General features: G+C 43.3%; 1 protein-coding gene across 5 annotated transcripts in view; it reads right to left on the bottom strand.

The window, feature by feature from the left end:
• The window catches only part of LOC135488759 (calcium-activated chloride channel regulator 4A-like), a 28,618-nt gene extending 9,639 nt beyond the window's left edge, over positions 1-18,979 (bottom strand). For 4 of the 5 annotated variants that reach the window (XR_010447043.1, XR_010447044.1, XR_010447045.1 and 1 more), the window contains exons 1-8: positions 18,813-18,979; positions 17,934-18,222; positions 16,188-16,296; positions 15,531-15,693; positions 15,016-15,154; positions 13,493-13,608; positions 12,961-13,185; positions 11,689-12,006 (exon numbers count right to left, since the gene is read on the bottom strand). Coding sequence is in view for 2 of the 5 variants with exons in the window: in XM_064773547.1 (XP_064629617.1) it covers positions 11,689-12,006; positions 12,961-13,185; positions 13,493-13,608; positions 15,016-15,154; positions 15,531-15,693; positions 16,188-16,296; positions 17,934-18,222; positions 18,813-18,971 (1,518 nt within the window). In the remaining 3 variants the exon portion in view is untranslated. Of the gene's footprint in view, positions 1-11,688; positions 12,007-12,960; positions 13,186-13,492; positions 13,609-15,015; positions 15,155-15,530; positions 15,694-16,187; positions 16,297-16,901; positions 17,121-17,933; positions 18,223-18,812 lie in introns of those variants that run through there. The other variant, XM_064773548.1, reaches the window with a different exon arrangement.
• Between the last annotated feature and the right edge of the window lie 1,671 nt (positions 18,980-20,650).

Here is a 20,650-nt window from a genome sequence, read left to right as displayed (position 1 = left end):
GCCGGAACTGCCAGCCTTGTCAACACCGACCTTTTCACTCTGGGGACAGGAAGTGGATCCCAATCCACAGGTTTCTCAAGGCTCCACTCGGGCACTTGAATTCCTTCCTCCCTCCCCGTCGGTGTTAGCAGTCTCTGAACTTTTGGAGCGTACAATCAGAGACTCACAAGGCGCCCACCAACGTACTTCCATCCCTGTCCTTCCGGCAGTCGGACCGGAAGCTTGGTGTAAACCGGGTAAGTTGTTCACGGCACAACTTCCTCCCGTTAGGCAGTACCGCGCTGACTATTATCGAGTCAGCTCGGCCGGCTGTCCAGCTGCAGCATCGACTTCCATATTAAAGGACGATGTACAGCTGGACCAACTCGTGCCTAGGGTGACCTCCTCCTCGGCTTACCGAGACCTTAGAGCACAAGAGGGTCTGGCCAAAAACACGTTAGCGGTGCTCTCCTACGCAGAGCACACTAACCTGGCCCTAGCCAGATCCCTAAAAGATAATGAGTCACTATCTGATGACACAAAATCGCTTGTGACATCCTTGTCACATTCGATTAGGCACGCTATTGCGCTGTCCGCCAAGACCGCAGTAAATAGCGTCCTACTCCGTAGAGACGCCGCACTGGGCTCTCTCAATGTCATCAGATCCCTCCAGCTGGAAGGGGCCTTAAGAACCGCTCCTATGGACGGTTCTTTCCTGTTCGCAGATTCTGTACAAGAGGCGGCTCAAGCACAGAAAGATTGGGACAAATTATATGCCCCCACTGCGACACAGAGGGCCAAGACCTCTCTACCTAACGCTAGAAAGATAGAGAGGCCCCAGCAGGCATCGGGTTCAATCCCGTACGCCAGGCAGGTCCTGCCTAGGCCTACCCCGCCTAGTCAGCCTGCTCCTGCTGGATCCTTCCGACGGGAAGCGGAGGGTCGCCGGACTGGAAAGAGGAAAAATACTTCCTCTAACCAGGGTGGATCCGGTCCGACTAAGCACTCCTTTCGCCCAAGGGGTGCTGGCCGGAAGAGGTGACTCCCCCCTCCTTTCTCCTCCCGGACGCAAAAAGGAGCCGACTCCGGTAGTCGGGGGCCGTCTGCAAAAATTTGCAGACATTTGGGACGATTGGTGCCCAAAGGGGTCCCCAGTCCCAAACATGTTGAGGTACGGAGTGAAACTAGATTTCAACCGTACCCCCCCGACTACCATATATCCAACCCCAGTTCAGCCACCGAAGGACCCAGTCAAGGCCTCTGCCCTCCAAGCAGAGGTCGCGACATTACTGGAGAAGCAAGCTATCCAGGTCCTTCAAGATCCATGCTCCCCCGGCTTTTACAGCCACGTTTTCTTGGTTCCCAAGAAAGCAGGGACATGGAGGCTGATCATAGACCTTTCCAGGTTAAACACCTTCTTGAATGTTCCTCATTTCAAGATGGAAACCACCAGGTCTATAGCAACGGCGATACAGCCCAACGATTGGGCGGTATCGATGGATTTAATGGATGCGTACTTACATGTACCGATCCATCCAGACTATCAACACTTCCTTCGATTCCATTACGAAGGAAAGACGTATCAATTCAGGGCCCTGCCGTTCGGTCTGGCATCGGCACCCCTAATTTTTACGATGATAGTCACAGCCTTCGTCGCTCCCTTTCACGTGATGGGGTTCAAGCTCCATCACTACCTAGACGATTGGCTACTCCGTTGCAAATCGCGGGAACTACTACTGCAACAACTTCAGGTTCTAAAGCAAAAAGTAGTTTCCGCAGGTTGGATTATCAACGAAACAAAGTCAGAATTCATACCATCCCAAGACTTCGTTTACGTTGGAGTTCGGTTCCTTACGGCCATAGGGAAAATGCTGCCCCCCCTAGACAGGATAAAGAAAATTCTTCATCTCGTCGCAGAATTCAGAGGAAGGACTCAAGCTCCCGCAAGGCGATGCTTGAGCCTTTTGGGACTTCTGAATTCGGCAGCAGACCAAATCCCCCTTGGCCGTCTATATATGCGTCCCATCCAGATGTTTCTAATGTCTCTATGGAAACCCCACAGGGACCCATTAGACAAGTTGGTATTGATACCTCAATACCTACTCAAGAACGTCTGGAACTTCTGGGAGTCGGAGACTCGTCTCCAAAGCGGTGTAGATCTTGCTCCACCGCCCCCAGAAGTGTCCCTGTTCACAGATGCTTCCCTACTAGGGTGGGGAGCACATCTGAACAACGGGGACATGTCCATAAGAGGTCTATGGACAAGGGAGGAGACCATTCTTCCAATAAATATATTGGAAATGAAGGCTGTCCTTCTTGCCGTGAGGGCTCTTTCCCTTCGCCTGAAGAATCGGAGAGTAACCCTGTTCTCCGACAATTCTACAGTAGTAGCATATGTCAGGAGACAGGGAGGCACAAAGTCCGGCATTCTTTGCCAGCTAACTTGGGAGCTTTACCATCTTTGTGCCGACCTTGGAGTATCGATATGTGCCAGACACATACCGGGCAATCGCAACATCCTTGCCGACGCCCTGTCCCGTCAGAACAAGCTAGTTCAGACAGAGTGGACACTCCATCAGGAGATTGTAGACGACCTTTGTCGCCTTTGGCAATCTCCGAAGGTAGATCTGTTCGCCACCAGGCTGAACAATCGCCTTCCCATCTATTACTCTCCACTTCCGGACGAAGAGGCCCTGGAAGTCGACAGCCTTACAGCCTCTTGGGTCGGGCTGAACGCATATGCGTTTCCACCCCTCCCTCTCATCCAACCAGTCCTGAACAAGATCTTGACCAGCCATCCGGTGAGAATAACTCTCATCGCACCTTGCTGGCCAAATCAGGCCTGGTTCCCAGCCTTGCTGGAGCTCCTGATAGATCACCCCAGGAGTCTTCCTACTTGGAAGCACCTCCTGTGGCACCCCCTGGGGAGATGCTACCACCAGAACCCTGGATTTTTCAAGTTTCACGCCTGGAACTTATCCAGTTGCATCTCCACCAGAGAGGCTTTTCGGACATCGCTGTCAAGCGCATGTCCGCACCTCAAAGGGGGTCTACCCTTGATGTGTATCAAGGAAAGTGGTCTACCTTCACTTCCTGGTGCAGGGAGAACGGAGTTAATCCGATCTCTCCCTCTATATACAGATTAGTTGATTTCCTTATTGAATTATTCATGGAAAGACAACTATCTGTCACGGCTATAAAAGGGTACAAGTCCGCCATCGCTTCTACCCTCCGTGTTTTAAGCACCTGGGATCTTCGTTGGGAGGACCAAATAACCCCTCTTTTTAGAGGAATGTTATTAGAGCGTCCTAGACCGGTTCACAACACCCCTAAATGGGACCTCTCTGTTGTCCTTAAGGTGCTCATGAGGCATCCTTTTGAACCCATGTCTATTTCATCCATGAAATATCTGACACTCAAAACGGTCTTTCTAGTAGCCTTGGCTACCGCCCAACGGAGATCAGAGCTCCATGCACTTTCTTTTAAGAAGCTGGCTTTTAGAGAGGGAGGGGAGGTTATCCTGGCTTTTATACCAGGATTTCTGGCGAAGAACCAGGGACCGGCCGCCTCTCGGCCCCCGGTTACTATTCCCTCTCTGTCAGGAACGATCTCTTATGATCTTCCTGACAGAACTTTATGTCCCGTCAGGGCCCTAAAGTTCTACTTAAATAGGACAAAACCTCCCGGTATCCGCCAGGGGAGAGAGCGTTTGTTTTTGTCCTATAAGGAGGGAAATAAACGAGAGATAGCGGCCGCCACTATTTCAAGGTGGATTGTGGAGACTATTCGTCTTTCCTACAACACCTTGAAGACTTCCTCTGATCTTCGTGCGCTAGCTAACATCTCAGCGCACGAAGTTAGAGCACTAGCCACCTCCTGGGCTAACTACCGAGGAGTTGCTCTTCAAGAAGTCGTTTCCGCTGCATGTTGGAGTAATCACTCCACATTCTCTCGTTTCTACCTACGAGACGTTTCTTCCCTCGTAGATGGCATGCACACAATCGGCCCGATTGTGTCTGCGGGGCATGTTGTTTGATCCTGGCTAGATCAAAAAAGGGGGGGGGAAGCCCGATTGAAGAGTCAAACGCGCATCTTGCGCCATTTTTGATATGCCCTATCTTCAACATCCAGGCAACCCCTAGTAGACTAGAAAGGACGCAATTTCTTATTGTTGTTTAGCAATAACTCATTCTACACCCTTCAACATGCCTTACTTGCTCTAAGCTCTGTTGCCGGAAAGAAGATGGTTTTATTACGCAATTCTAGCGCTTTCCGGAGAATGGGTCTATTACTCTCTATAATATGATTGTAATACCGAGATCAAAATACCGGTCCTCCGGTTCTCCCCATTTCTTTCCCCTGGCGGTCCTCCTTAGCTAATATGCCGGTGGTGCCTCCTGGATGGAACAACAGCTCAGCCTTAGGTAAGTCCTCGTTTCCCACCTCCAATAGGTTGCTGGGATTCGATGCAAAAGTGTTCCATAGGTAAGTTTGAATGACACAAAATGCCCATTTCCTTACAAGAAATGGCCATTTTGTTAGTTCATACTTACGTACCTATGGAACACGGCCCTCCCGCCGTCCCCACAAACGGGACATACTCTTTATTAACGCTCAAGAGTAAAGACTAAATATGGCGGCATGAGATCGGCGCGATCTCGCGGGATCGGTCAGGGCGCCGCCTGGCGGCCGAGCTGTTAACTCAGTTCTCCCTTTAGAAAATTAAAGGGATACTCTTGTGTTTGAGCCCAAATGGAGTAACATGCAAAAGTGTTCCATAGGTAAGTATGAACTAACAAAATGGCCATTTCTTGTAAGGAAATGGGCATTCATTGTGTGTTCGCCTAGACGCAAGGACCCAACGCGCCGCGTAGCGGCAAAATAGCTAAGCTGGCGAAACATTTACAACGGGTCACCGTGATCTCATTATGGACTTATAGCGCGATTATGGGGTTGTAACTACTTTGCTAAATATTGTCACGAGGAAAGAAAAGCACACGACCTAACGCCAACCTATTTATGTAAATTGATAATTAGAAGGTATATAGTTCAGGAAATGTTAATAAATAATCATTCCTTATCGTCTTTTGATAGCATTTTTAATTGTATAAAGTATATGCCTACGTAACAGAGTCTCTGTCATTTGGTCATTTGTATCACAGTAGTCTCGCGCAGCCAGACCTTCTTCATTTATTAGTCTGGCGCATGCCAAGCGTTCACTGTACTAGACCTAGACCACAATGTATCTGGGCCGAAGAAACACTGCGCAAGATTACCTCGAGCTGGAGCTAAGAATAGATTATGCCAATGAGCATACTTCCACATTGAGTTTTCCAGAATGGTGCATATCGCGCGAAGCTATTAAGCCTAATACCATCAGGCCCCGCGTGGTGGCGCTGAGGCAGTCGCTGTAATCGAGAGAGAGGGTTAGGTTAACCTCCAATGCTTCGATGCGCTTGATTTCAGAAACCAGCAAGCCACAGGACGATGCGGACAGTCTCGGAGAATTATGGAAGAGAAAAAAAATCAAAATCTTCTCCAGGGATTCGAACCCGGGAACTCGGGCTCAGAATACGAACGCTCTAACCGTCTGAGCTAGGGAGGGGGGGGGGGGGGGGTTTTTGCTGCTAGCAAATATATCTTATATGAATGGCGATTATGCTTTATTTTTGAGAGATGAACCAGAAATTTTCTCAATTACATGTAACAGAAGAAGTTACCAAGACAAAGGTGAACATTACTAAGAGAAAACGAAGACTCCGCATACATAATCACGTACGGCAAAGAAAAAAATGACTTTCTTCCTGCAGTTGCCCACTGGAAGGCGCTCAAAGATGTCGAACAAAGATTACACACAAATGTTTGCACATTTTATACATGCTTCCCGAAATTGGTGGCTTGCATTGGAACTAACTTTTTCATCGTCATCAAAGGCATTCAAGTGTGTTGGTCAACCGGCATGACCATCTCCTTTGTCCCCCCACCATAAGGCCTAGTTTCCCCTTATGACATCATTATTTCGGACACTCAGCGCCCCATTTCTGGAAAGGTTTATAAACACGTATAAAACGAAAAGCATTTCAGGCAGCACAGTAGCCTTGAGGATAAGAGTGTTGGCAAATGAAACCAGAGGCCTCGAGTTCGAGTCCCGATGAGAGGACCTTTTTATTTTTTTCCTTCAAGAATTCTTTGCGAGGGTCCGCATCGTCCCACGGCTTGCTGGTTTGTGAAATCTGGCGCATCGGAGCATTGGAGGTCTATCATGTTTCAGGCCGTATTCAGAAGGGCCTTTCGGTCGTTTGAATTTCTTACTATTGCCGCATGGGGTGCTCTGGTTTTCTGGATTTAAAGGCTCTCAGGATATAAATAAACCCGGATATTTCTTGGTTAAGGAATTAATACCGAGCTGGCGGTCATTGGTTGTATAATCAAGACCGCTCGGGTAGACCGAAAATGCAGTCCAAAACCCGAGGCGCTTCGCCGAGGGTTTTGGACGTAATTTGAGGTCTACCCGAGCGGTCTTGATTATACAACCAATGACCGACAGCGAGGTATTAATTTCTATTCTAAAAGGTTTCAAAATTAAACAAATTAAATACGATTTGAAAGGTATATATGTTCCGTTTTCGTCAAAGAATGATCCAGCCTGGTGTCCGGAACTCCGCCATATTGTTGCTTGTGAAGATGACGTCACGCAGCAAGGGAATTCCCAGTCAAGTGTCGTGATTCTGCTAGCTCGATTTCCTCGTCTTTGACCTCTTCTGAATCCTGACTGACGACCTCAAAGGAGTCCTCGGGTATCCTCCCTACTTCACAAATCCCAATATCGGGGAATACTTCAAAATCTCGTGTTCTTGACATTGTTTTGTGGGGCTGAGTCGTTGCTTCTTGGTGAAAATAATTCGTCTGCTAAAATTCAGAATTTTATACCTACCCAGGCGGTCATTGGTTACGATACCAAGACCGCTCCGATCAAAACGAGGCGTAATGTATTTTGTATTAGAAACAATGATATACTGTGACTAAGGCCTTTTAGAATTCGTGTTCAACTACAGGCTTGCATGTATGGTTAATAAGCTCGGCGACAGATGGCGATATCGAAACTTGCTCTCCAGTTACAGATCCTCTCCATTTTCAACAAAATCCGGCAGAATCCGAGAAATGAAATGAGTGTCAAAGTTAAATGAATGACCCGCGTGTTGTTTTGGTAGGCTACTTCCGAGCATGCGCCGTGCGCACTTGTATTAAGCGATCGGCGTGCCACCTATCGCCGAATCAATACAACTATTATCTCCGGTGTTATTGGTATTCGACTGCAGAAACTTTGGTGCCGATCCGGAACTGGGTTCGAAACCCACCGATGATCGCCGGGTATAATAAACCCGGTGTTATTAGCTCCGGGCCTATTTAACCCGGAGATCCTGTCCTGGAATCAGAATAAACTCGGACACACACCGGACACACACCGGGGTTTCCTGCAGTGGAAGAACAACTAAGTATCGCCGAATATGTGTACACCTTCCAGTACACTGTACAGGCGCTACACTGAGCTTTGATGGTGTAGCGAGTCTCGCAGCACATTGAAGTCATTCGTGGCCATGAAGCCATAAAATTTGACGAGTGAGGGTCGTCATTTGGTACAGATAAGGGCTGTTGCGGTAGAAGGCTACCATATCTGCTAAGGTGCAGCGAGTCTCGCAGCAGATGGAAGTCTTTCGTGGCTGGCCACGAGGCGATAAAAAAATGACGGGTGAGGTTCGTCTATTTTTATACACATCAGTCGTGATTGATCGTGGGGCGATGGATTGGCCAATGTGGCGTGATAATGTATTAATTTTGTACAGATAAGAGCTGTATTTCGATGGAAGGCTTCCATATCAGCGCTGTCATTTCTGGCTGGCCATTGGGTTATTGAAAGTATGTGCGTAAAGGACGACCCTGTGATAGAAATTCCCCATTTTTATAGAGATCATGCGTAATTCCAGCTGAATACATGCTTTAGAAATGTACATGGTGCACATGCTGGGTCAGTGCGTATACAGAACACTGTTGGATAAAAAGAATCTTAGACATAAAGTCGTGTCGTGCAGCGTATGAAACAGATTGTGAGTGCATGTCGCAAAGGAGGCTATTGTGTAGGGTAAATCCTCCAATGCGTAAAACTAACCAATTTGTCGGCTGTTATAAAACGCGGATTCCGCGGAAATCCGCGGAAAAATCACAAAGCCGCCAGTAAATACGCGCATAATATTTAATGATAATTATATTATACAAATAACAACATAAATCATAAATCGGAGGCAAGAACTACCAGTTATCTGCATATTTCATCGGTCATATTTTAATCCTCTGGAGCGCCATTCATGCCATTCTGATCGACTCTTCCCTCTTTTTTTCTTGGTGTTGATAAACTTTGCATGTTATCTTCGACACCACCGTGGTTCCTGATTCCCTAACGGAACATATTACGAGGCTGCTTTCAAGTGTGATTGTCTAAATTTTGTAAATGGATCTTGGGTGTTAATAGATTTACATCAAACTGCAGAGTGAAGGCAGAACTAGGACAATATCCTTTCCTTGTATTTATGTTCAAATATACTTTTGATTACCTATCTCATGTTAAAAACTCCAGTAATACAATCCTTAATGAAGCTTATGAAGTTGACAAAAAGCTCACTTCGTCCTGTAGTATCAACAAATCTGTATCAGCAACTATTGATGTGTTAAACACTAAATTTCAGAAAAACCTCGATCTCTCGTCTAGTAGTACTAATGTATCAAATTCACTCGAATTATTGTATCATTCTCATTTCTTCTCTGTATTACAAAATGACAAAAGGTCAAATTCTAGTCAAAAAAACAAACTCAGAACCTACAGAACTTTTAAAACTGAGTACTAACTTGAGCCCTACCTTAATGTTCTAAAAAACAGGGGGTTGTTTTCAAAAATGGCTAAGTTTCGCCTTAGCAATCACAACCTACTCATCGAAAAAGGTAGACATTTTGGTACTCAGTTAGAAAAGCGTCTCTGTCCTTTTGGGTGTAACGTTGTCGAGGACGAGTTCCACTTTTTTGCACGATGTCCCTCTAACAATAAATTAAGAGACGAGTATCTCACAAATATAAATTTTTATAAATGTAGTCAGTTATTTTCAAATCGGGATTTTATTTCTATTATGAGTAGTACTGACAATAAGATTATTTTAGATACCGCTATTTTTATCTTGAAAGCCTTTGAAGAAAGACAAACAGCTCTTCAGGGGCACTAATTAATAAGTCATTGTGGTCTTATTTTAATTACCATATACATGTAACTTTCTTTTAAAAATATTTTTGTATGTGTTGTATTTGTATATATATGTACTGCCATACTGTCTTATCCTTTGATAGTTGTGCAATAAATTGAATTGAATTGAATTGAATTGAATTGATGCCCGGATTGATGTACGTTACGGTATGCCTCCTTCAAATATAGGTCGATGACGAACTGAATTCTGGTCTACGAAAATGTTTTAGGACAATCTCCTTGCAGCTCGAACCTAAACCAACCATATATGCGACTGCACATTGGAGTCTATTTTTAGCAATCACAAAAACTTACTTCGCGGCCCGTCCTAGAGTATAAGTTTATTTCAAACAACTGTACAAGGTGCTTGTGATTTACGGCGCATACAGCGCACCATATAACGGGGATTCCCAAAGACCTTGTCACCAGGAGTACTTCATGCGCACAACAATGCACACTATTAATATGAAAAACTCTCACCTGCGGTTCAGGTAGCCACCCTGTAGCCAAGTTAGATTTTTCCGCGGATTTCCGCGGAATCCGCGTTTTATAACAGCCGCCAATTTGTGGCAGTTTGTCTTGGGTCAGTTAGACCCGCTGGCTCTGCATGTATAAGGGTCGTCACTGTCGTCCCATCATACCAAGGAACGAACGCTGGTGCCCTCACTGTTCTAATCAGGGAAATAAGGAGATTGAAGACGAAATGCATTTCCTTTGCTCATGTCCCTTTTTCTCTAGTCTCCGTGACAAATATCTTAACTTGAAAAGAATTGGATTAAAAAGTGAGCTCCAAAATAAAGATTTTTTGTTCTACCTTTTAACAGCTGAAAAAAATGTAGCCCGCCTCACTGGCAAATTTTGCTTCCTTGCTTACCAAATAAGGAAAACGGTATAGCTCATCATGTATTATATTATAACCTTGAAGGTCAACACTGCTGAATACTACATACCTCATTTATGATCACCGATCTTCTTCCACTCTTAAGTAATCTAAGTATTATTTGACTACTTTAATTACTTAGTGCTCTCTTTCTTCTTACATTCTTTCTGCACTGCACTTATGTTTATTGTACTTTCATCTTATGTAAAATGTAAATTTTTATACGGATTCAATAAACGATTTGTAATTGTAATTGTATAATTCTGCTCAATTTTGATTGGTTCCGGGTTTCCAACATCGTATATTTGAAACCTGGCAGTGCGTGAGAGTTGATATTTGGCCTTGACCCGGGGATATCTAAATCCTTTTGTGGAAGCTAGACTTTCGCGTGGGTCAGGGCTGGGAATTCTTTTCTTCACGTCTTTAGCTAGTAATATACATGTATAGTCATAAAGCTGAATTTAATTAAAGTGCCAAAATGTGAGCTACATTTGACTGTTAATCCCATCAGAGCTGTCGGTTGTACAGTGCGGTATCAAGAAGACACCTTCTGGATATCTCAAACGTAAGGAATCCCCAGCCTTTGACCACAACTAACCCACTACTTGAAGCTATTCCGCAGCAAAGTATACTATATTATATTGTTTGCGAAGAAGAATAATATTTTAAGTATTGGGAGAAGGAGGATAAACATAATAACGAAGATTGTTATTGCACTTGTCAACATGGTCAACATGTTTGATCCTTTCCATTCCCCAATACTCAATGAGAATGAGCGAAGGGGGGTGGCACTCAGGATGCTATTACACCCTGAGTGTATTTAAACCTCTCGAGCGAGTAATCATTTGTCATTCATTGTGTGTTCGCACGAAGAACTTTTAGTTAATTGTTGGATAGTCATTATCAATTTTTTGCCCCGACCCCCCCCCCCCCCTCTCACCCTTTAGATGGTGCGCCTCGATTCGCTTTTTTCAGTCAATATGCTTGATCCTTTCCATTCCCCAATACTCAATGAGAATGGGCGAAGAGGGGTTGCACTCAGGATGCTATTAGATCCGCGAAATTAGATTATGCAATAGAGAAGTAGTATGTACATTTTGTTGCGCCTCAAGGTACTGTGGGCTAAGTTTTTGTGAGAGGTTTCAGAGCTTGTTTGATGTACGCAGGGCCCCCTGACAGTGCCTTACGTGGGAGATCTGTCTGTGTCTAACCCGCAGAGGAAAATGAAGAGGATCACTATTAAAGATATAAAGAAATGTACATGTATTAAAGGATGCATTACTCAATGTAGGCAATGAGTAAAAGTTAAATGTCAACAGGTACAGTGGATAAAGTTGTTCCGATCAAATATGCACTCTTCCTAAATCCCTCCTCGGAACCTTCCCTAAATTGTCTTGAGTGATCTACGTTTAGGAAATGGTCGGAATAGGGAGCTGTAGTTCATTTTTTGTGAATACATTAGGCGCATACTTCTCTGTTGGTGTGTACATATTGTACGGGTTCACCAAGCGGGAGACGCCGAAAGCGATAAGATATGGCTTACCATGACTGCTGAAGAACTGGCTGTTTCAGAGGATCCCTCGCTTTCGATGTCAGCAATGGCAGACATCGCAATGAAAAGATCTGCCGATGTTGCACTGCTCGTAGAGAAGAAGGATTGTCCTCCCGTCTTTTTGGCTAATTCTTCGATGACTGGATCAGATGCCTTGCTGTATCCGATTGTATGGAAAGTTATTCCATATTTATTGGCCGTGGGGATCACAGACAGTGGGGGCTCACCGATATTATGCTTGCCATCAGTCAGAAGGATGACACTAGCACCCACAGCCCAATCTTTACCACTAGGTGTCGATGTCAGAACCTGCAAGAGAATCGGTTGACATTAAGCCCCATCCTGGTAATATAGCGCTGTGTATCCGAATGTATGGCAACTTATTCCCAATCTATTTGCCACGGGGATCAGAGAGAGTGGATTTAATATAGCATCACCATTCTTGCTATCAGCCATAAGGGCCCAGCACTAGCACCCATTGCCCGTCCTATATATCAACAGATGTTGATGTCTTGACATCAACATCTGGTGATCAGAACATGCAAGAGAATCGGTTGTCATATAACCTTCTGTCTCAGTGTATTTGATCTTAGTCATATAATCTGTGTGAAAACTACTGGGTCGATTTTTCGATGGTACCAAACAAGGTCGGCTTGTGCCACCCTCGACACCAGAGTCTTTACATTGGAGGCTCTGTCGATACTTAAACTTGCACGCAGACAGTGTAACATTGCAATGGGGAAAATGCAGTTACATGTATATACAATGCCATAGTGCAGTTATTATGCACACAAATTCGCTGAAACTTTGTATTCATTGTATTTCCATAACTTTGAACACAACGTCAATGCTAAAATTTATATTCAGTGCGTATTTACGCAGTAGGACATTTTTAAAATCCAAATTTTTAACGAACGGGGTAGGCCTTTAAACCAGTATACGGCCCAAAGTCTCCGAAAGAGACTGGGTATCAATCTCTCGCAGCAGGGTTGCGCACATGTCACAACCAATCATCTCTGTTTTGCTTCGATATCATGATTTTGATCTCAACGGCAAGCTACATGTAAGGCATACTTGGTTTCTTCCAAATTATTTTAACGACGTTTTCATTGTATGATATCGGGTGGATAAAATAGCGCCGAACTTCAAAGATAATAACTCCTGATACGTTACTTGCTCGGTAGTGAAATTTGCTCCATACATGTATATAGGTCTGGTATTTGCATACTTATTCTGAAAATTCGGTAATAAGTTTTTGCTTACATTTATAGCATGTCGCATTCCAGTTCCAATGCCAGTTTTCCCACCGGTAGTTTTTGGAATGTAATGTGCCACGTCTTTTCTGTCTTTTATGCTCTGTATCCTAGTCATGTTTAGCCTAGTGCTTGCTGAACTTTCAAAGCTTACGATGCCAACGTAACTGCCGTTTCTAATAATATTGAGGATGTAATTGTCCGCTGCTTGTTGCATCATCTTTAACGGATCTCCCTGGAAAGAAGAAAGAATAAAAAGAAGGACAACCCAGAATGATTCTTCCCGCCGATGGCGCCACGAAGCCAGTTTGACATAAATCATATAACATAAACGAATACTCTGCAGATGGCACAATGCCGGTGTGTATACATTAGACAATATACTGCGTTCTTGTTTCGATAACTCTGGTTTACCTTCTCTCAAGATTTGGATAACTTTTATTAACAAACAAGCAAAATGCTCTTAGATAATCAAACGAAGGACGCGTTTTTCTTGACAACTTGCACTTTCACAGTGCAACAGTTACACTACTGACACTTACACTCATACTCCCCGACACATCAATCAAAAGAATGACCTTTGTCAAATTGCCACGCTGAATAATCCTGAAGGTAGGGGTGGTGTCCAACTTTTTTTTAGCATTTGCGGGATTATTGTCTGAAATAGCACAAATGTACATGCATTTGATTCTGATGGTGATATAAATCAAATTTGGAGTTGCAGGAAATGCAACTCTGCAAATGTGTGACTTTAAAGTTTTGAAGAAGTAATTCAATCCAGACACTGTGCAACAAGACGTTCTAAAGAAAATCCTGGATCAATCAACACTACACGCTCATTTATCAACTGCAACCCATTATGTATATCATATATTGCCACGTATTTCCCAAACAAGATTTTCTTTGCTGCCACAACTCCCAAACCCACGGAGGGCGATCTCGATCAGGCCTGGTCCATGTGAGGAACGACTGATGAGGGATGCGAAAAACAACTTCATTAAATGCGGCGTCACTTGTGATGCATAAATTAGGTCATTGGCCAAATCCAAAAATCTGTCATTCGTGTCAACATTTAGGGGCAAAGTAAAATTCTCTTTTCATGAAGAGTCAATTATAAAGTTTCCAGCGGCAAATACAGTTGCACGTTAACCGGATATACTGACTTTAATCACGAGAATATCCAATGCTGAAACTGAAGAGGAGATCTTTTAGTTCATCATTTCACTTCTAGGTGGCCGGACCTGCTTACTTCAGTCCTGCCACCTTCGAGGCAACTCATGAACTAAACTTATTCTTTCAGATATGAATTCCGATGCATCACATAATGGTAATGACTATAAATTGTGTATACATGTACATGTTTCTAAGCAAACAATATGTGAAATTGACTGCTTTTCTCATTTTCAAATATTGCTGTTTAAAACCCATTAACTGTTTTAGACGAGTTCATTCGTTACGGCCATTCTCTACACCAGTGTCGTAAATGAGTTAATACGTCGACACCATAATGACCTGTTCTCTCAATGTTTTGAACGAGATAAGACGTCCCAGCGATCGTCGGCTTCACCCCTAGTTCGTCCAGAGTTGTACAGATGGCAGTACTGGTGTGTCGCTGTCTGATCCCTCATTAAATTGTCTACCATGTGCAGAAACACAGGTGACATTATTGAGCTTAGGGTGACCCGCAAAAAAATTAATATAAAATGAAAAAAAGACACATTAAACTTTCCAATTTATTGTAAAAACCTTTTCTTAACCTTAATAACCTCAATTGCAACATGATTTTTAACATTAAAAAAATTCTCTACAGCCCCTACCCCCCCCCCCCCCAACCCACCCTACCAACCCTACCAACCCAAATGGCCCCAGAAAAACAATTCTAACTGTCGAAAAATAAAGGAAAATATGTCTCCTACCATAATAAAATATTGAAGAGTTATTTAAAGCAATGTTTATATTTTTTAACTATTGTTTCCAACAAATAGCAATTATGCGTGAAACAATTAAACACTGTGCGGTCGCTTTTCAAAATTTGATTAAACAGTCAAGGGGTTAAGTTACATACTGTTTTTGAAGTCAACGCTCTGTCGCATTACTTCCCAAGCGCTCTTGCCCTTGCAATATGAATTATGTTTATTTTGGGCCATCTTGTTGTGTACAATACTTTGATCTCCGAGGGTACCATCGTCACAGAAATCGTCGATCTAAAATACAAAAATAGGTGCATGCATAGTCTAGCTGTCTCTCATAAATGGGCGGCATTATTTTGCGACCCTCTGTACTGGTATGGGAGACCTCACCCAAACAATATGTTTTTCAAATTTGATAAGTGCATGATTCTTATTACCTTCAAGCTTTTAAACACTTACGAAAGGGACAGTCTTGTCCGTTGGCCGCGGAGAGTAATTTTTTACAGCGGTAACGGAGACATCTTCGCTTTGCCGAGACACCATGCAGCCCTGGCAATGCCGAGGAAGAGCTATCGCCGTACATTTATAAGAAAACAGAGCAACATTCATCTCGAACTACCACTATTGACAGACTTACCTCCTAGACCTTGGAGAGCACCTCTATACTTACGTTCTTTATAAACTGCTTGTACATGTAAGATGCCGTGGTGGCCTTTTGATCGAGATCCGGACTGAACCGGCAATTCCCGTCTGGAAGACCTGTCTGCGTAATAATATTGCAATCTCCTTTGGTATTCTTGTCACGATTCTTGCCAGGAATGCTGATGTGACATCTGATAAATCAAAAGGTTAACGAAAATTAAATTCGTGATCGCGAAGGTGGATCCGATTATAGGAACCCAAATCAAAAAGGGCTATGGGTCCTGAGTTGTATGTGTCACGGCTGAGGGGAGGGGAGGGTTGTTTCATCATCATTTAGTTGGGTCAATTTCGGAGGAAACCAGTCACAAAACGCTTGTTAAAATAGGGAGTTTTGAAAATAGGTTAAAGCCTAAGGCAGGAATTAGCTTCAATTGATAAATCGCAGCAGTTTCGAGTTCCCCTCAAGTAGTTGATTATGTAAGATGGGCATCTGGGTAACATTGCATAACGTTGCATATAACATTGCTGACTCCAGTCAAAGTATTGCATATATAAAGAGGTAATCACCAATTTAGCCATTTTTACTACGTTCATGATCAACTGGTAAATAAAGATTCTGTGCCACGACTGGATCTCTTCAACCATTGTTAGGAGTGAGTTGTGTGGAATGAGGTCATGAGCTTACTGGGTTGGCTGATACTCCCTCTTCTCATCAATGTAATAGCGCTTTGCGATAGAGTACTCGTCAAACAAACCCCAGCGGAAATGACCCCATTCATGGACGAGGGTTTTACCTAGAAAATGATATTCAAGGGAAAGTTAGATGAAACGGAAAGTTTCGTTGCCTCTGTATCGACATGCTATGTTTAGCTTATAAGCTCAATGATCATGCTGCTTGAAGTTAAAGAAACAAACGGCTGATAGGATCATTGTCGCTGAAACCTTCCATAAAATTAATTCTAACACTTAAAGCATTTTCAACTTCTAATAATTACACTGGCTTTCACCTTCAATTTATTTAAATTAACCTTGGCATTCACCTTCAAGTTACACTGGCATTTATTTTCACGTTACCTACATTACTTGGCATTGACCTTCAAGTTACATTTGCAATTGCCTTCAAATGACTTTGACACTCGCAAAGACCTAGCAGAAATCCCAGAAGCACCGGAGTGACCTGCCGATCAATCCAGGCCCTGCAAGCACAGAAGAATGCAAAAGCACCCGGTCAGTGTGGCAATTGTCCACATATGCTGAAAGATTTCCACCAAGCCTTCAGGAGACCTTCGACTCCGAAATAACTCCTCAGAAATAGAAACAGGTTATTCCATCAAACACAAGCTAAGAAAGGAGACGAGACAAACTGTCACAACTGATGGTCGAGGCATCACTCTCTTACCTATGAAACGTTCGATTTTCAACCGTATCATCTTGAAGTGCACTACATCTGCAACAGATGATCAGGCAAAAACAAGCATACTTTAGCCTGGGCAAGTCTTGCATCGACCATGTTTTTACTCGAAGCCAAATCCTTGAACAGAGTATAAGCCGATCTACTCCACCTTCGTCAATATATAGAGCGCTTTTGATAGTGTGCAGAGAGAATCAATCAGTTTGGACGATATATATTACCATGTTATTTAACCTAGATATAAGAATAGAGAGGAATGTTATTGTGATCAAGATTTTCTACAATGACTTCCCGTACCAAGTACTGTGAGGCGATGAGATGACAGACAGTTTCCCCATCAATGGAGTGACGCAGGGTTATATACTTTCCCCCTTTCTTTCAACACTTAACTTGCAATTGACTGACTGATGACGGAAGCGACCAAAGAAAAAAGGAGGTGTATCAGGAGGACCCTCAAAACCTTTCTTGAAAATCTGAACTACGTACTACATGTAGATGATCGATATTGACCTGCTTTCTTCCCGTCACAAGGACATGACGAACACCCTCGTAGAAAAAGGCAAAACCTTTCGGCTATAGTGCTGACAGAACAACTAGCTCATCCGAGTTAAAACTGAAGGTTTCAGGATAGACCGGGATGAAAGTGTGACGTTGGATGATGACCTCTAACATGGTCGATTCGGGATCAAAACTGATACCGAATTTGATGTCATGGTTGTCTCACAAAACATCGCGAGGGTGGGGCTAAAATGTTTGCCTATATGTAGGTTTTGAAAATGCGGTGTTGGGTGAGACAACCAACATGACCAGTACCGACAGTAATCCCGTGCCAATTTCCATTATAAAACCTCCCAAGCTAATCACTGAATTGTGATGTTACTGATTCAGTCTTTTTTACCAACCAAAAGCAGTATGGTTGCCTTACCATAAGCGCTTCCGCCAGAACGAGACACACTGCTTCATACACTGTAAATAGTTCTATATCGTACTACGGTCTTTTAAAAAATATTGATCACTTACCAGGCGGGCCAGACTTCTTAGCAAATTCCTCGTTGGTAACGAACTTGGGCGTGAGGTGAATGTACTTAGCCTGCCTTCCACACGTGGTATATTGAAGAGTATACGGAATTTGTGTTTTTTTCGATTCTGCAACGCGGAGTGCAGCCTTTTTGAAGGTCTCATCGTTCCTAGGTGCTTCATACTCCAGTCTGTTCTTCCATTTGGCTGGCACAAGTATCGTAATGTTGCGGAAGTAGGCCCTGTAGCGAGTAGCTCGGTACATGTAACTAGAGCCCTTCGTAAATATCGCCTGGAAAACAATGCGAATGGAGGGCATAGCGCAACCGTGCAGATATTGGGCAACAATATATACAAAGAAATTTGAAATACACAACTTTGGTTTGAGATGTATTGGTTTTTCATCCAAAAATGGCTTCCAGGACCGTGACATCACCAACAGGACAATCGAAAAATCATTGAAACAATGCACTAGAACAGGGCGTGTCCATGGGCCAACCTTAGATTCACAAGCCATGTCCAAAACTGCCTCGCAACACCGGCGAAAACCGCGATTAGATATCAGCATGAATGTAGGACTACAAGGGGCGGCGCATGATTGCAAGCAAGGTTGTTATCCAACTTGCCAAGTATATCCCACGTCCATGTAAACGTTGTCCCTGAAAATGGGACGGGACCAATTCGGCCTCATTAGTCGGGTTCTGCTTCCTTCACAAGGTTACTCTACTGAGTAATGAATGTCCGAAATTATTTTGATAGTGTTAGGCCCTATTTGCGTTAGAAGATTTTAATCTGCGCTAAAAAGGTAGAATTTACCTATACACCAGGCTGATTATTTATTTTGTTGTTCGAGTTTGTGACTGCTTCGGCGAGAAGCTTTACCTTTATTCTCTCAATTATCTTCGGGTCTTCTTTCACCGAGTCTTCTATAGCAACCAGCACGTTCTCGTAGCCATTGTTTTTGAGAATGATATCAGCCGAAAAAACATGTACACCCTCCAAACAGAGAAACAGTAAGATCGAACCTACTGAGGTCTTCATCGCATAAAATCTCATGGAATGAATGACGTCAACACTGAGAGGTTTTCTTATTATATTCGGAACTTATAAATAACTTATTGCCCAATTCTGAAAAAAATTGGTCAATCTTTTATCAGGTTGACATACCCTGATAATTCTGTTCTTCACCAAAGCCCAAAAATGTGTTGTATTTAGGTCAAAACCAATACAAATGTAGGTCCCTACAATATACAGTGCGTATCAAAAAAATGTAATCCAAATTCAAGGGGTTGATATGCCAAGACTATTTAGTTTGATAAGCTACATGTGGTTTACTAATGAAGAGGAGATCCTCAGCTTTCCATTATTACCATTTTGCATAATAGCGGTTTCGCATAACCGAGTAAATTGTAATTGAAAATGACGAGCTCAAATCCTAAATTTCCAAGTTTGAATAATCAGTGCAAATTGAATGAATACGTTCAAAGTGTACGTTTACCAACCTGTGCGGTTAAGGCTAGTGGCATGATATTGTAACAGTGTCCAAAAACACTGTTTGTTATATTATTGGACCTGTCCATTCTAGGCTCTAAAGCATACCCTTTTGGATCAGACATGTGGTTAGATATTTACGTGAGCCAATCTGGTGTCAGTCAAGGTTGGCAAACCTGCGATTACGAGTGTATCATCCCATGCTAGCATTTTTGTGATTTGTCCTTTCCGATGATCTGATGACACGTTTGACTCCCGAAGGGTAACATATGGGCCACAAACTAGGAAACGTGGCTTTTTCTCTTCGACCATTCTAGGCAATGGATGCATATCAGGGACGCGGTTAATTTCTACGGTAATCCATAATTTCCGATTATTCCTCAGCTACATGTATGTGAGGCTGAAGGCTAAATTGTCGATAGCCAGGCATGAAAATCATGTTCCCCCGTTCCTGATGTGGCCTCATAGCCAAGGTAGGTCATATCCCGCCTGCGCTTCTATCCACTAATTAGGCCTATTGGGTTGTTCTATATTCTATCAAGTTAATCCCCCTCTCTGTAAAATTATCCCAACAAAATCATGAAATATATATCGAGTATTTTAGTTGGTTCTTTCGGTATCTCTCTGCTGAGCGACCGCAGTCCCTCTTGCATCGAAACTGTGAGTCAAGATCTCACCTCTGGGTATCAGCTGATGGTTTTATTCTACTGTATTTAGAACCAACATCCAATATCTAGCGATCCGTAATAATATTGGTATTTTCTGACATTCACCCAAATGGTTTTGGCTGCTGGGGGCTCCCGATCTTGAAAACGTTCTCGGAAAGCATCACGGGTTTGCTGCAAACTCCCAGTTTGATGAAAGGTTGCGACTAAGTCCTCTGTTCAGTCGTAAGTTGAACCGTCTTACTTGAACTGTCTTTGCCACACACTGCCATTGAGGCCTTAACATGTACATATTGAGACCCATCTTCGAAGAAAATGATGTAACTGACCAGCTTAAATTTCTTGCACAATCAACTTGAAGTTTGTAATCGTTCATTTCAATTCACCAAACTTGGATTTTTTTAAAACTTGAGCTCGTCATTTTCAACTACAATTTACTCGGTCATACGAGACAGCAATTATGCAACAATGGTATCAATGGAAAGCTGAGGATCTCCTCTTCATTAGTAAACCGGGTGTAGCTTGTCAAACCAAATAGTCTTGGCATATTAACCCCTTGAATTT

Source organism: Lineus longissimus, chromosome 5 (assembly GCF_910592395.1).
Source record: "Lineus longissimus chromosome 5, tnLinLong1.2, whole genome shotgun sequence".
In the NCBI taxonomy this organism is placed as follows: Eukaryota; Metazoa; Nemertea; class Pilidiophora; order Heteronemertea; family Lineidae; genus Lineus; species Lineus longissimus.
Note: the sequence above shows the minus strand (reverse complement) of the source record. Positions and strands in the feature narration are given on the sequence as shown.